The following is a 16,397-nucleotide window of genomic DNA, read 5'->3' on the forward strand; positions in this document are numbered from 1 at the left end:
AGAAAAAGCTGATAAGTAATGGGTTTTCCTAAGGATAGGTGTGGCCCAGGGAGTAGCCCTCTAGTGCCCCTGGCTGGAGAGCTTGCTTGTGTAGCCCTGTAGCTAGGGGGCCGGAATGCATGTGCTCCAGCTCCTGGGCTGTAGAAATGAACACACATATGCAGCTATCAATTATGGTCCTTTCTGCACTTTGAATGTTACCATAATCTACATCTATTCCATACAGAGAAGATAGGCTTTCTTCTGTAAATTTGCTCTTTGTGTTGTTTATGTGGAATAATAGGTAGAAGAAAAATTTTGCAAGGTCCATTTTTGGCCATGTCTTTGTGAATTCCTAGTTGTTGTTGTTTTTAACATTTATTAAATGTGAACCCCTTACTGAAGCTAGATGATCCTGCAGATGTTGAAGAAATAACATCTGATGTCACAGATAACTATCTACTTTGTATCTGTGAAAATGAAGAAAACTCGAGAAATAAAAAGAAAGGGGATGCTGTTATAGGCATTGTGGTAAGTAATCCTCCTTGAGAAATGTCTGATTTTTGTGGCTAAGGATTTTTGGAAACTATAAAATTCCTTTATGATGAGTGACTCCTCATATTAGTGGAATTTATAAAACACAATGCAAAATTTTTTTAAAAGGTATCATTTACCAATACAGATTTTCTTGTCCAATATTGATAGCCAATTATTAACTGGCCATATTGGCTAATGCCGATCCACTAACCGATATTTAGTAATAATCCAAGGCATTTTAAACTACTGACATAAATACACCTTTTTGGTGTTTTCCAGCAGCCTTGAGCATCTTGTGTATCAGCATCCTCATGCTTAGAAGTGGTGGCGGGGGCTCCTGAACTAAAGCTTGTCATATGAGCCATAGGTAAAATACCCCTGCCACCATTTGTAAGTATGGGGACACTGATACATGAGACACTTTGGCATTTTAATTAGAGTGACTGTTGGAGCTGCTCTAATTAAAGTGCTGCTTCCACTCCTGGAGCACATGTAAAGGTGCCCAGGGCCTGTGGCATTTGCAGTAGGTGGGGCTGGCCTAGCATTTGCCTTTGTCTGACTGTGCAGAGCCCTTCAGCCCGTGCTGTTCTGCATGATTCCCTTGAACCCCAGCTTGGGGGCGGCTGCCTGAGCCTGCTGAGCAGGGCTGAGAGGGAAGGTGTGAGCCTTCCTGGCTGCCCAGGTGTGGGTGGTCTCTGGCTCAGGGCAGGGCCATGGAACCATTCCAGGCCTGGAGAAACTGGGCCACTTATCCCCTACAGCTGGACCCCAGGTCCCGGGAGCAGCTGGACTTCGGGGGGTGGGGAGGAAGGGCTCCTTCCTCTTCCCTCCTGTCCCCTTCCTGGTGCTGCTGCTGCTAGTGGATTTGCCCCACAGAGGAGGCTGAATGGCCCTGGCCTTGTGTAGGTCAGAATCTGGCTGAGCTGAGGGTAGTGTGGCATATGCCCACTTTGGGCTCCCCACTCTGCTTCCTTTGCCTTGGGAGCCCCGATATCCTGCCCCACTCCCTCCGTCACTGTGGGGGCCCAGATCTGCTCCCCCATCTGCCATGGGACCTCCCCACCATAGACTTACTTGCTGGAGCCACTCTCAATGCTGCCTGGGTGTATTTCTGGTCACGTGCGTGTGCATGGGCCTGCACATACACATGGTGCCCCCTGCATCCTGCTTCCGGCCCCTTGCAGGCAGGAATGTTGCCAGCTTGCAAGTGGAAACCCACCATTTCCTGATGTCTGCAAAATGTTGTGAATCTGGGACAAATGCTGTCCTGGAGTCATGCAGCCCAGGATTTATCCCAATTAGGGAAGGGCAGTCATCCTAGCTGAGGTGCTGGGGGGGAGGACATATAGTCTGGGGGAGAGCGGTTGCCTCAGCATCTGCCATGTTCTGCCCCTGGCCCGTGGGGCAGTCCCTGCCAGGCTCTGCCCCTGGAGCGAGGACCCCCAGGCACTGCAGGCTGAGTCACACTGGGTTGGGCAGTTCTGCCCACCCCTCCCCACCGCAGTCATGTCTCTGAGGCACTCTTTGCCTTTTAAAGTGCCTGCCCTGGCTTCAGCCTTCAGTCTACACTGTACTAGTGCCTGGGACACTGCACCAGCTGCTCTGCTTCACTCCAGCTCAGCCTGGCCCACCAGTGACGGGATGGAAGTGGGGATGGAAAATGGATTGGGTCCTCCATTCTCAAGGTCATCCTGGCTCATGGAAAGGAATCCAGGCATCTGGGGGCCCCAGCCCCTCAAGGGAGAGGGAACCCATGCATCTGGGGCCCCGACCAGAAGGCATAATTATCAGTAAACACTGGCTACAATGGCCAAAAAAACCAATAATGTCATTTCCCTTTTATTGGTGCCAATTTGATAAACAACCAACATATAGGTGCACCTCTAGTATTATTGATAATGATTTTTTGAAAAGTAATCCCTTGTAAATTCAGTGTGTTTGAAAATGTCAGGTGTCACACTGTAGTTGATGGTCTTTAAAATGCTGCTTTTTCTAATGAGTTTTATTATATGCAAAATGATATTGGGAATATAAAACATCATTAAGGCTAATGATTTTTATGTTTGCTTATAACACTTTAAGCAAACACATATACCATAAGTATTTAAAAACATTAACAGTTAGTGTAATGGTTATTTCCTCACAGAAGCTAAGATTATAAATCTTTCATTACTGCTAAGATTTCAGGGGTTTTTTATTACATCAAGTAGATTGAAAAAATTATAAATTGGGAAAATTGTGAAGTGATTAAGATAATTCAATTTCTGTTTACCAACAGATCATATATATAGTCATTTTGATGTTTATGCATCACCATGGTGTTTGAGTTGTACAATATGGGTGCGTCTGCACATGCAGGGGCTTGTGTTTACAGCAGGGAAAAAAGTACTACAAATTTGTGTTGCTACTTGCTGTTGCTTATGCCCCTACATGTGAGTTTTGGTGTGGGGCAAAATGCCCTGCTTCAGAGAAACTGCCATTTCCCCACTCCTCTTGGCTCCTGGTAGTCTGGAGGAGTCGGAGGACAACTAGAGAGGATAGCTGCTTTGGCCAGGAGCTAGAGATTTTCCTGGGAGGACCTAGCCTCTGTACCTAGCAGCACAAAGTTCTGGAGCATGTGCTACACCACTTCTTTGGTATGAGGGGTTTTTTTTTCTACCCGGATTTCCTGGTAGCAGATTTTGTCCCCGGGCTGCAAATGTGCAATGTAGGGCACGTTTTAACATACTGGGCACCACAACGAGGTTTGCAGTGCCATAAACTGCATGTGCCTGCATGTCTGCATCTGGCCTATAACTCTCTGTCCCAGTTATAAATGTAGATTTAAAATAAATTATTCATTTCAGGGGGATTCCCATATAAATATCATATCTTTTCAATTATGTTAATTTGCATTGCCTCTTAATAGCAATAGATTATGATATTTAGTGTACTCATGGCATTAGAACATCTGAACAGTTTGAAGATCTCATTAGCATCTTGTTTTGACTAAAAATGGCATTGATTCAGAATGTATTGCAATAGAAGCTATGTGCTCCGAGTTTAAAAAATAGGGCTCACCAATAAAGATTTTCTTGGCTAATATCAACAGCTGATTATTAACCAGCCATGTCAGCTGATACGAATCTGATAAGCAATTTAAGAAACACAGCCCTGGAGCTTGGAGAGTAGCATCCTGCTGATAAGTCTGTGAGGGGAAGGGGTGGGAGGGGAAGACTGAGGCCCCCATGGTTAGAGAGGGGCTGGGATTGGGGCAGGGGTAGGAGCCAGTACTGCCCAGCCAGGGCAGTGAATGGGACCCCAGGATGGGGTGTGTGATGGAGCCATGGGCAGCTTGTCCTGGGGAGGGGGAGAGGCTCCCCACCACTGTGTGCATCCCTGGGTGTGGTATGGGGAGCATGTGTTCCCCCCCGCCCCCCGGATTTGTGTGTGGGGCAGAGGTGGACTGCCTGCTGCAGGCTCGGGGCCAGGGGCTGCACCAACCTCTTCCTAGCAGGGGAACTGGGCTTGGGCCAGGGCTGGGCTCGGAGCAGGTGGTGCGGGCAGGGCCACGGGGAATTTTGTGGTGGTCATAGCCCCTCAGGCCCCTCCTAGTGCTGTCCCTGCTCAGGGACACTCTGCTCTGCTGCCTTTCCCTCAGAAACCCTGCAGTATGGGGCGGGCAGGGGGCACGTGGGCAGCGTGGGGCTCCCAAGGGAAAGGCAGCAAAGCAGTGTGCCCCAAGCAGGGACAGCACTAGGGAGGGTTTGGGGAGCTATGGCCAGCCCAGAATTCTCTGTAGCTCCTCCATAGTCAACCCTCCCAGTGCTGCTGCCACCCCCCTGTGCAGCTAAGCCTGCCCTGCTCCCTGCCCTGGCGCAACCCCTGCACTGGGAAGAGCCTGGTGCAGCCTCTGGTCCTGAGCCCAGAGCAGACAGTTTGCCTCTATCCTGTGCACAGATCCTGGAGGGGGCACTGCAGCAGTGGTAAGCCATCCCCCCTGTCTAACTGCACCTTCTGGATGAGCCACCCATGACTCTGCCCCACACCCTGCTCTGGGGTGCCATTCACCAACCTGGCTGGGCAGCGCCTGCTTCTGCCCCTTCCCCATTCCCTCACGCTGTAGGCCTCGATCTGCCCCTACCACACCCCTTCCCTCCCCCCACGCCCCTTTCCCCCCCTTCCAGACTTACCAGCAGGATGCTGGTCTCCAAGCTGCTGGGCTGCATTTCTAGCCATGGGTGTGTGCAGCTGTGCACTTGCATGTGGCATTTATCAGTGACATTATCAGCTACATCGGCCAAAAAAAGCCAGTAGCTGATAATGTTAATTTTCCTTTTATCAGTGCCAGTCCAATCTGCAACCTGTATTTCAGTGTACCTCTATTTAAAATGCACTTATTTTTTATTTGCTGCCATCACAAAGACATTGTGGGACACATGGGAGCCACTATTTTTGCATACAACACCATGCATGTAAAGATTCCATGTTAATTTGCTAATGCTATTAATTAAAGTTGACTAACCAAAACTCTTCCTTGAGCCTTAAAGATTCCTGCTTGGTAGCTCTTAAATAATTTTAGTGTTCAGGCAGAAGTGAACACAAGCTGTTTAATTTGGCTTTTATGCCCAAGCAAAGTATAATATATGTTGGTGGCAAAAGATAACCTCAGGGTTTATGTGTTTATTTGACAGGCCATCCAGCCCACTACTGGGGAGGTAGTTTATGACAGTTTCCAAGACTCTGCATCTCGCTTAGAGTTAGAGTCTCGAGTTTTGCGCCTGCAGCCAGTTGAACTACTGCTTCCATCAAACTTGTCAGATCAATCTGAAAGGCTCCTCAAGAGTTTAACCTCTGTAAGGTATGTTTTTACATCATGTTGCACTTTACTGCTAGAATGTGTATCTGGTACATAGCTTTGTAAAGAACTTTAGTAGAATATTTAACAGTTCACCCATGTCATATCTGGCTTTACTAAATGGTTCTGATAGGGTTACTATGGCATCTGAATACTGTTGTACAGCTATTCCCCATGTATATTTCACATCCATACAATGGCCGCGAGCTATGGGACTTTCTTCCTCTTCAGCCTTTTTGATTAATTAAGCAGGGAGGTCTACATATATTTGGTATGTCTTAAGTTTCTCAACTGTTTTATATTTAGAATAGTGGACTGAAAATATAATGACCACTACCTATAGTTGTATGGCATACTCTGTAAGATAAGTAAAGAATTTAATGCCAACCTTTTCAGTGTGTATTGTGAACTTGCAAAGTCCTGCAAATGTTCTCTGTGGCTATCAACTTTTATGTGAAACTGTGTGTGTGTGTGTAATTTTTCACCTAAATATCCAAGATGCAAAGTTTCTGAAGCAGCCAAAGGATTGCATTCTTTCACAAATGCAAACATGGTCCTGGATCTTGGCAAATTCCTGATAAATTTAATCTGCAGAATGCTGCATTTTTCATTTGACTAATTATAGTTTTTTTTAGACAGAAATTAAGGAAAAGAATATGATTAATTTCAAGTCTAGTTCTACTTTTGCAAATGGAAAAATCATAGGTTGTATGCTATCCATTTTCCAGGCCAGAAACATTCTAGGCAGGTGCCTAATCTGTGGGAGAAGGTGGGTAGGAACATTTTGATTGACCCAATTAACTAACCTGTAGTAGTTAGTTTGAAATTTGAAATTACAGCCAGGCACAACAAAGACTCATTTTCATGCAGACAGAAAAACAGACTAACCCATACTTTGTCTAAGGGAGGGGGAAATGTTTGCTTTGATTCCTATTTATGCTTTTTTCTTTTTTCAAAATAATGTACTGATACGTGCCTTTTCAGAAGGGCTTATGATTACTTCTTATCTCATTAAAGGTCAGTTTGTAAGGTGATGGATTTCTTTCAAGGAGAATGCCTTTGGCTTTAAATAATAAAATCACTGAGAGTCTTTAGTAACATTTTAAGCTTTGATTTCATATTTTGGCTAAGAAAATTCCTCAGTTGTCTGGACGTTGATAAAAATGAATGAAATGACATGTAAGCTCAGGAAAATTCTCATACATTTCTGTAACATTTTATGTATTTGTCAGATAGTTAAGTTTTCAGTTCTTTAAAATTACAGTGTTAGTTCTGAAGAGCTCAGTTTTTAAGGATACAAATCATAATTTTATTTTGAACAGTTGTTATGTTATGTCCGTACTCAAGCAAAAAATGTAATAAATATTATTTACTGAGTAGCTAAATGGAACAGATTTGTGACTTCTTAGGAACATACTACTCAATGTCTAAGAGAAATTATTACTTCATGTTATGAAAATATCTTTAAAACTTTCAGCCTTGTATGTTTAAGTAGCCAGCATATCCAATTATACTTAATCCCAGTTCGTAAGTCTGATTTGATTGTTTGTTTGATTAGAGATATGAGAGATTTGTGGTAATCTTCTGCATGAGTCAGATATGAATTGGGAACATGCATGTAGGATTAGATAGAACTCAACACTCCATATATTATTTTCTATAAGAGAAAAAGAAAAAGATGATGCTAAACAAAATTTGTCCCCAAGTTCAGGTCTGTGCTTAAAATGTAGTAGGGATAAAGGAAGCTCTATTTTGTTTGCCTAAAACATGTTATCCCTCATCATCACTGTTGGTAAAATTTTCAGTAGATTACATGAATGTAGGACTTTTTTAAGATATTCCTGTTTTAAAGAAATGCCACCTAATAATGTCATTACAAGCCAGATTTTTCAGTCTTATGTAGTAGACTTGCATTAATGAATCCAGTGCCACCCCTACCCTGTTAGAAAATGCTGTGATGAGATCTTTAGATGTACTTTCAGCAAACAGATCCAGTAAACCACCATAAACTATTACTTAGGAAAATGCAACTTGTGTAATCCAATATTAATTTTTTATTGAACATGGTGGACTTGTACTTGATTTTATTTTTTAATACCAAGTCTCTGGAGATAACAGATATTAGAGGCATCGAACAGACTGTTGAAACGTGCATTTTGTTGCCTGTGTATGAAAATTTTGTAGAAAGAACAATATTACTGAGTCTTCAAAAAGACAAAAAAATTTGATGTACAGTCAAGAAATAACCACCTAAGAATTTTATATATACCTTTCATACACAAAGACTAAATCAACAGACTCATTGAAAGACAATATTGAAGAAGTGGGGGATGAAATTGACCTCCCAGCTGCAGGCATGACACAGGAAATGCAGTTGTTTGAAGTCTTGGACTGAAATAAAAGCCTCAACCTTTCACATCATTAAGGTTACCACCTGCAGACTTTAGGTTGATATAACTGTAGGCTTAACAGCCACAGTGTGGTCCACCCTCAAATTTCCCCAGTGCCATTCATTGCCTGGGAGATGGTACAAAAGATGATCTTGGACATCTGCTCTTTCACCTTTTTTAATTTTAGGATGAATTTGTTTAAAGCAGCAATTAGGAAACCTTCTTTTAAATTTCTCTCGTTTTATATTGGGATTTTTTTTTTTTAGTATTTTTCCTAAAGAAGGCTTTCTTTCTTTCTTTGGTTATAGCATCAGCACTTTCAGATGTGCAACCATATACAGCCTTTTCATTTAACTTGGAACCTTTTCCCTAATACCAAAAGATACGCTCTAGCCAGGGGTGGATCCACCAAAGTTTAAAACCAACTGCTTGGCAGCAGTAGCAGCATTTTTAGTTAGGCAGTGCTGAGGGACTCAACTAACTTCATGGCTCATTGTAATCTAACTGATCCTTTCTAAACCCTTCATTCCACAGGTGTTAATGACCCTCTCTTATTGTTAACTGTGTTCTAGTTTCTCTTATTGTTAACTGTCTTCTAGTTTCTTTTTAACCGGAGAAAAGTGTGTTATATGTGATGACGCACCTTGCCATCTGTAGGGTAAGAACTAGTAGTTATAGTTACTGCAGTAGACCTGCTCTGAAGAAAGTCCCAATCCCTTTTTTAACTTGGTATAATTTGTTCCTTTATCCAGGCCATAATCCAGGGAGAAATAGAATAACTAAATAATAAATTTCGAGCTGTCTCCACTTATCTTAAAAAATTCATTTGTTTTTTTACCCAAGTCTTCTTTGATTCTAAGCAGGTAATTTTCATTCCTGCTTGGAGATTGACACTGTGTGTATGTACATGTAAAAATATAATAATGGAATATATAGTGGTGTGCACTTAAAAATCAGTGCCATTCTATTCTTATATCCTCCTTTACTTGTTGCACTAACTTGTGCTGTGTAGACTTTTAGTCTGTAAACTCTTTGAGACTGCATGCATCAATCTGATAATTGATTTACAAAATCTCTAGCTAACTTAACCCTGCAAAAACAGAGCATTGATTTGTGCTCCTAGCTGAAGCAGGATGTCACAGTGATAGCTAGTTAAAAAATAGTTTAGAATTTGCAGTATAGACTTTGCCATATAATTGGCAAAATAAGTACATTTTGCAAAAAATGTGGTCTCATTTATTTATTAAAGCCGTCATGTTACAGCTTTTGAGACCACTTTTATTACTCATGTACACAATTAATGTTAATAGGTGGTTTATCATATAAGAGACATAATGTGATATTAGCTGATAAACAGATGGTAGTTTGATATTGTTTTCACCTTCTGGCACCTATCCTGAGAGCATTAGCTAGGCAGCTCTCCAGGCTAAATGTACTTACTCTGGAGTGATAAATAAAATCCATGGCTTCAGTTTGTTTCTGCAAACTCTTTTTTTTAATTAATATAGTTGTATTATGTTAAAGATTTAAACACTAGAGGGCCCCATAGCATCTAGTATTGAGTTAATGTTTCCAAAACGAGTTGTTCTTGTTCTCCTCCAGTTTTGATGCAATTGTTCTTATGCGGACATTACTAATTTTATTCCCATAGGTATTGAAACCCCAGTGTATTTAATTTCAGTTAATGTGTAATGCTCAATAATTTGTAATAACCCTGCATCTGGTGCTTTACTAATATCCTTGGGTGACATGTCCCTCTTAATGCAGCATTCTTTGGGCTGCCTCCCCCTTCTCCTTCCCCCAGCATCACTGCCTGGCCACAGCAACTGCAATCTGTCTTTGTGCAATATGGAAGATCACCCACCCTAAATACATGTGTGTGGGCTTAAGTGCGTGAGAAATGCTGAGAATTTGTGCAGATTGTACAACATTTTCATACTCAAGGCACCCCTTAGAAAATGTCCATTCATATTTTACACGCAATTTTTTTACTACAGAAAAACAATAGAGCAATTGTTTGTGTCTGCACCAAGGGAGCAAAATATCAGAGAAGATTAAGTGGTGTAAGCTTGGCCTATCAATATCTAGTTAGAGATTGTCTGGAGTAGTCAGAAGGTGTCAATGCAAGTTGCTTTACAATTGTATTTGAGAATTGCGTAATAACATTAAGTGCAGATGTGTGTAACTTTTACAGTGGCTAGTATATAAGAACACTTATTCAGAGGGGAAGTTTTGTCTATTAAATGTATTTGGCCTTGTGGCTTTTTCATGTACAGCCAACAGAGGTTCCTTTTTTCTTTTGTCATGTTTCCTGGGATAGTGTTATAATGCTGAGAATTTGTCCTCATTACTCTTATGCTTGCTGCTTCAGACACAAGGGAATGAACAGAGGGCAATAAGAATATGTTTCTAAAGCCTGAATATTTGGTTTCTTCTTATACTTTGCTGCATTTGTGGATTGATTTATTAAAGCTGCTGAAGAATTGGGATTGTGTAATTTTAAATCTTGCACTGAAAGTGGCTACTTTAATACCATCAGTTTTGATACTGATCTAGTTAAATGGATATGAATTCTTATAGATTCACTTACATCAGTGTAACTCTTGCTTATTCGGATTTATTTTGTGGTATTAATTTGGTTGTATGAAAAAATGATTACCTCAGCATTAACAATCTGTAACCACCACAGCTGTAACCTTGCTAGGCCAATGATTCTCAATTGGGGTGTCATGGAATGGCTTGAGGTCCTTTCAAGAGTGCTGCAGAGTGTCACACAGTGTTAACACTACTGGGTATACAAATGTGATTTGCAAGATAAGTGTGAAGATTTCAAACAGGAATCCACAATGTTAAAAGTATTCTGTGCCACTGTGGTCTTTGTGAGTTCTCTGCAACAAAAGAATTGCTCTGTTGTTTTTCTGTAGTCAGATAATGAGTATAAAGTTAGAACTAGCATTTTCTGAGTGGTGCCTTGTGTCTAAAAATGTTGAGAACCACCACTTACAGGAACAGCAGAATATATATCCTGGGCACTAGCCTAATTTCCACTTTCTGCTTAAAATCATCATGGCGAGTTGTTCTAGAGCTCCTTAGGAAGACAAGAAAATACTTCATTAGCATGGGTGGAGCTCTTTCTTAATCTTGTTATAAGAAATAAAAAAGATGGGGGAGAGGGTGTAAATCAGCCTGGGGTAGACACTTAGCCTGGAAAATTTCATTTTGAATTGTTAATTTGTCAGAATTACAGGCAAATGAAAATAGTTTTGTAATAGAAAGTATTCAACAACTGTAAGCATAGACATCGATAGATAAGGGAAATTGTTTTTGAAAGCATAATATTGTAATATAATGATTCTTCAGATTCATTTCTTGAAGAGAATGTGGTTGTATTCTGAGACTGTATGCTGGTGGTGGCTGTGGCAGTACCCAAGAGAGTGCTAAATACCACATTTTGTCATATACAACATACACTTCTCCCAAAATCAGGGTGCATGTATTAAGTGGGAAAGATGATTTTCTACACAGGATAAAAACAGCCTACTTTGATTCCTGCTCCACTGTGCAGCACAGTTACTATTCAGGCTGCTGAGGGAGTCAGGTGATTTAATGGCCCGTTCTTCATTCTACGGGTGTTAACAATCATCTCTCTCTCTCTATCTCTTTTTTTAAATAGTGGTCTTATTCCACTAATCCAGCTAACCTTTCTTAGGGAAATTTTGATCTCTGCTAGCTTCTCCTGTTAGCCTATGCAGGAAAAGGGTGAATCAGCTTAGGTTAGGCTTTGTTTCTGCTCTATACTGCCATAACTCTGGAAAAAAAAAATCTTTTTTTTTCTTTCTTTGGCCTTTCAAAGTCAAGGTGCATATTATATTCTGGGGCATGCTGTATGCAAAAAAATGAAGTTTTTCCACTACAAAGAGGAAGACATGGTCCCGGCTCTCATGAACCTAAACCCCAAATTTAGGCACGAAAAAATAGTAGAAATAACAAACAGGGTGGGGTGGAGTGGGGTGAGAACTACAGCAACAAGAGTCTTGGTTGCTCGGCTGTTTAAATATGTGTTGTTTTTTAACATGAGTGACAGCAGTATAGTTAAGGTGGTTAGAATAATAGACCCAGTGAAATCACTTCAATTAAACCACATCCACACACAGTCCTTTAAAGACTTTATTTAACCAGTCACACTGAACTGTGGTGCCTGTACTTGCCTTTAAATTACTTGGCATAGCGCATCAGTGTGCTGTTCAGATTTTCATTGCCCTACAAATTTGTTTTGGTAAACTTTCTGGAGTACTGCATCCAGTTCTGGGCTCCACAATTTAAAACAGATGTGGAGAAGCTTCAGAGAGTCCAGAGGAGAGCCAGGCGCATGATCAGAGGGCAGGAGAACAGGCCTTATGATGAGAGGTTGAGAGCTATGGGACTGTTCAGCTTGGAAAAGTGCAGGCTCAGGGGGGACCTGGTGGCTGCCTATAAGTATGTAAGGGGTATGCATCAGGATCTGGGACACCTGTTCACCAGGGCACCCTATGGGATGACAAGATCAAACGGTCACGAACTCCTCCAGGACTGTTTCAGGCTGGACATAAGGAAGAACTTCTTTACTCTGCGAGCCCCCCAGGCCTGGAACAGTCTAGTGCAAGCATTCACTCTGGACTCTTAAGAGAGTCAATTGGATGTTTATCTTGCTGGGATCCTGTGACTCCAGCTGACGTCCTACCCTTCGGGTGTGGGGCTGGGCTCGATGATCTTCCAAGGTCCCTTCCAGCTCTAATGTCTATGAAATCTATTAAATTAATTAATTGCTCCTTTCCTGTTTCGGAAAGTGCTGTCACATGCTCCACTTCACCTGCTTGTTCGTTTCTGTGCCTGGCTTGCCTTACTGCAGCTGAGCCAGTGCCCTTCCCCCCCTCCCTTTTTAATTTCCTCCTGTCAGCATGTAAAAAGGGTCCCAAAGACCACACATTTTTCTGAAAATCCCTCAGTGGTATTTGCTGCTGCTAAGAGATTCAGCTACAATCTTAATTCGAGTGTTTGGATCAGGCTTCTTTCCCTTAGGATGGCCACATTGTTGTGACAAAAGCTTGACAATGAATTTAGTTTAACATTTGCCACTTTTCATGCCATCCCTTTTTTCCAGGACAGTAATGTTATAGTTTTCTTTGGAATGTCTTCACAAGATAGATATCTGAAGTAACTCAGAGTTATTTTCCACCCACCCCAAACCTGCTATCCTCATCACATAATAGGTTGTATTCGTTGGATATTAAGCTTGTTCTCAGGCATTTAGCAAGTCCAAAGCTTTCCATCTGTTTTGAGAGTTACAACAATGGTAAGGCTGCATTTATCACGGTTGCTAGGAGAGTCTGAAGATTATTTTTCATTACATATGACCGGAATGAACTTGTCAATGCCTTTTGGTTAGAGCAGGGGTGGGCAAAATATGGTCCATCGGTCAAATCCTGTCCCTTAAGTGATTGAATCTGGGCCACGGCGGGGGCAGCACTTGCCAATTGGTTGGCAGCCAGTGTGTGGCTGCCGCAGAAAGCACTCAGCATGGGGCCGAGCCCACCTGGGGCAGCCAGCATTGTGCTCCTGCCTATGCCTGCTGGCCATGGCCAGCACACACAGCTTCCTGGCAGGGCTGCTTCCTGTGTGGCTGCAGCTGCCTGGGTGCTGCTCAGCTGTTCCTGCCTCCAGCAGCAGCAGCTTCTCCTCCTGCCCCTGTTGCACTGCTCCAGCAGGGGGAAAGCTGCAACCTGGTGGCTCTTGCCTCAGCATGTGGGGCTTCAGCTCCAGCTGCTTTCCACACACTCTCCCTCCACCTGTGTGATGAGCAGCCACTTGTGGGTGGGCAGAGTGGGTGGAAGGCAGCCAGAAGGTGGAGCTGGAGCCCCACACACTAGGGCAGGAGCTGCCTGGCTTCAGTTTTCCCGGTACCCCCTTCCCCCACCTGGAGCGGAGCAGCGGGGGCTGGCAGAGGAGGAGCTGCGGGAGGAGAATAGATCTGAACAGCACCTGGCCAGCTGTAACGGCATTGGGAGCAGCCTCACTGGGAAGCTGTGTACGCTGGCCAGGGCCAGGGGCCAGGTTAGTGGGCATGGGCAGGAGTGTGGCACTGGCTGCCCTGGGCGAGAGTAGGCGAAGCTTGGCCCCATGCAGAGTGCTGTGAGGGGAGCTGCAGACTGCACCACTTGGGCAAGCTCTGCTGTATGCACCCCCTGACCTCCCTCTAGCTGGCTTCTGGGACCGAGCACCCAGGAAGCCCCTTCCCCCACATCTTCCCAATATGCAAGAGTAAGGCTATTTTGTATTTTTATGTAATTGCCTCTATTTACACTACTTAAAAAAACCCAAAACAAATCAGGACAAAAATTATTTTATAAAATAAAATAAAAATACGTTATAGTACAATTTTTAGTATATCATTTGTTTTTTATGTATAATTTGTTTAAACAATATCTTCAAAAAGATTTTGCCTGTGCGGCCCTTGACAACTCACCAAAACTCATTAAACGGCCCTTCAGTTGAAATAATTGTCCACCCCTGGGCTAGAGAAATCTCAGTTTGATGGATAGATAACGTTGATGTATGCATTTCCAAGATGCTTAAACTGGCAATGTGGTTATCTTCTCACTCCTTTATTTTATCAGTAATGCTGAAAGATGCATTTATCTTTAGCTGTGTAGGGTCCTTCTAGAGTTCAAGAAAGTAAATGCATTTTCTGATGATACTGTTGTCATAAGATTGGAGAAGTAAGAGATGTACAGCAAGGGGAAAGTTGCTTACCAGTTAATTCTGTTGGTCATAATTTCCTCTGTTCTCCTCTAGGTAGTACACCCTTGCATACTCTTATTCCTATATACTTTCCTTTTCTGTATCCCTGGGATCTCCTATAACTAGCAGAAGGGATGCTAGGCTTGTGAAATTGTGGTGGGTGGGAGTTAGGTTTCAGTTATTTCCCTACTCCCAGTAGATGGCACCGTGATGCTGCCTCTTAATCCACTGTCAGGGACTGGGAGAAGGTGGAATTATAGTAAGTAACTTTCTCTTTTGTAATCATAAAGAACAGCAATGCAGTTGAGGTTTAGGCATATTTCTTTAGATTGAGGCATGAATTGTGCCTTGCTCTAGACTTGTGATGAAGGCTGCCCCTAGTTGGCCAGGGCAGGGAAATCCGAAGTGGCCACATGTAATGCTGGCCACATCACTCCCTTGTGTGCTATTTGGCCACAGACACTAGCATGCTTTAATCATGCCAGCCTAGTCGGCTGTTTCAGCTCAGGTAGATCTTTTGATATTTTTGAATCATAAAGATCACAAGTGCATTAGCTAGATAATGGAAATAAATGCTAACCTTACAAGTGCTAATGCTAGAGAAAAAGAGAGCACTTTAGGTTGGAAGGGTTTGATCTTCAAGACAGAGGCCATTGCACTAGGTTTAAAGAGAGACCTTAATGGCAGGATTATTCTGATATAATTTATAATAATTTCTAGTGTTCAGATTGTGTAGATATAATTTAAGAAGTGGATATTGTTTAATCAAAGTTTGCTGATAAGCCAGTGCAAACATTAGATGCAGCAGAGGATTCATTTAGCTTGTGAGCTAAATAAGCACTGTGACATTTCTGAGGTTTTTTTCTCTTGTTTGCTCTGGATACATGTAATTTGTGCTTTGAACTTGTCTTCAACCCACATCAGACTATTTTCCGTTCTGTTCACCAGAGGTTACAGAAAGTTGGAGTTGTAAAAATTTTTTCCCTTTTTTTAATGCTGGAAGTAAATGAACATTTCTTGACTTGCTTATATAACCAAAAAGGCTTGTAGAACCTTTGCTCTTAGGTTCTTTGCTTGTAGAGAGCACCTGGGATATTCTTGGCTGCGTAATTAACTGGAGTTGAAAGGATTGTATATGATGGAGTCAGAGTTGGAAGAGACCTGGAATGCTTTCTAGTTTGATCCTCAGCAGAAATGTAGGATTGACTGTTCCTAAACCACTCCTGACAGGTACAGACCTGTAGCTGGACCCTGCTTTGTTGGCTGCTGGCTGGTGAAATTGAAGAAATACCTGCTTCTTCAGACATGCACACATGTTTTTTAATGTATAATGAATCTGTTCAGAGGGTGTCCCAAACAGTAATCCAAAATCCAGGCATGTGCATGATGGATGAGATTATGATACAGAGGAAACTTGCAGAGAGAGAGAGAGAGAATGTGTATATTGGTGGAGGGAGAGTGGCTTCACAATTTCACCTGAAAATGTGACAGTTCACCTGCAACAACTTGGGGTTGCCTGGAGTAAGTGCTGCTTAGGTCAAGTTTGCAGTCTGAAATACTGCTGCTAACAAATGGCATTGGAATAAAATGTTACTTAGAATGTATATTTTAAAGTATTTTTTAAATTTTAGAGTGGATTTAGTGCTTAAAACAGTGACAAACAGTCGTCTTGAAGTAGACAGAATATAAGCTACCACCAATGTCAAATCAGGTGATGATTTTGAGAAGCATGAAGACAACTGTTAGTTTCAGGTTGACAGATTTAATCTGTTTGGTGCCTAACATAGGTTTCTTGACTTGAAAGAATAAGTGCACCTCATTGTGTATACTCTTCCTCTAGGGACTTGGTTTACACCAGTAATTCTCAACCTTTTGGA

At 42.3% G+C, this 16,397-nt stretch overlaps 1 protein-coding gene across 2 annotated transcripts in view; it reads left to right on the plus strand.

The window, feature by feature from the left end:
• The window catches only part of MSH3 (mutS homolog 3), a 220,391-nt gene that overhangs the window by 21,301 nt on the left and 182,693 nt on the right, over positions 1-16,397 (plus strand). For both annotated transcript variants that reach the window (XM_090038175.1, XM_090038174.1), the window contains exons 7-8: positions 365-510; positions 5,190-5,356. In XM_090038175.1, the coding sequence (XP_089894301.1) occupies positions 365-510; positions 5,190-5,356 (313 nt within the window). The remainder of the gene's footprint in view (positions 1-364; positions 511-5,189; positions 5,357-16,397) is intronic.

This window comes from Crocodylus siamensis, chromosome 3, assembly GCF_052110815.1.
Source record: "Crocodylus siamensis isolate JL-2025a chromosome 3, ASM5211081v1, whole genome shotgun sequence".
NCBI lineage: Eukaryota > Metazoa > Chordata > Crocodylia > Crocodylidae > Crocodylus > Crocodylus siamensis.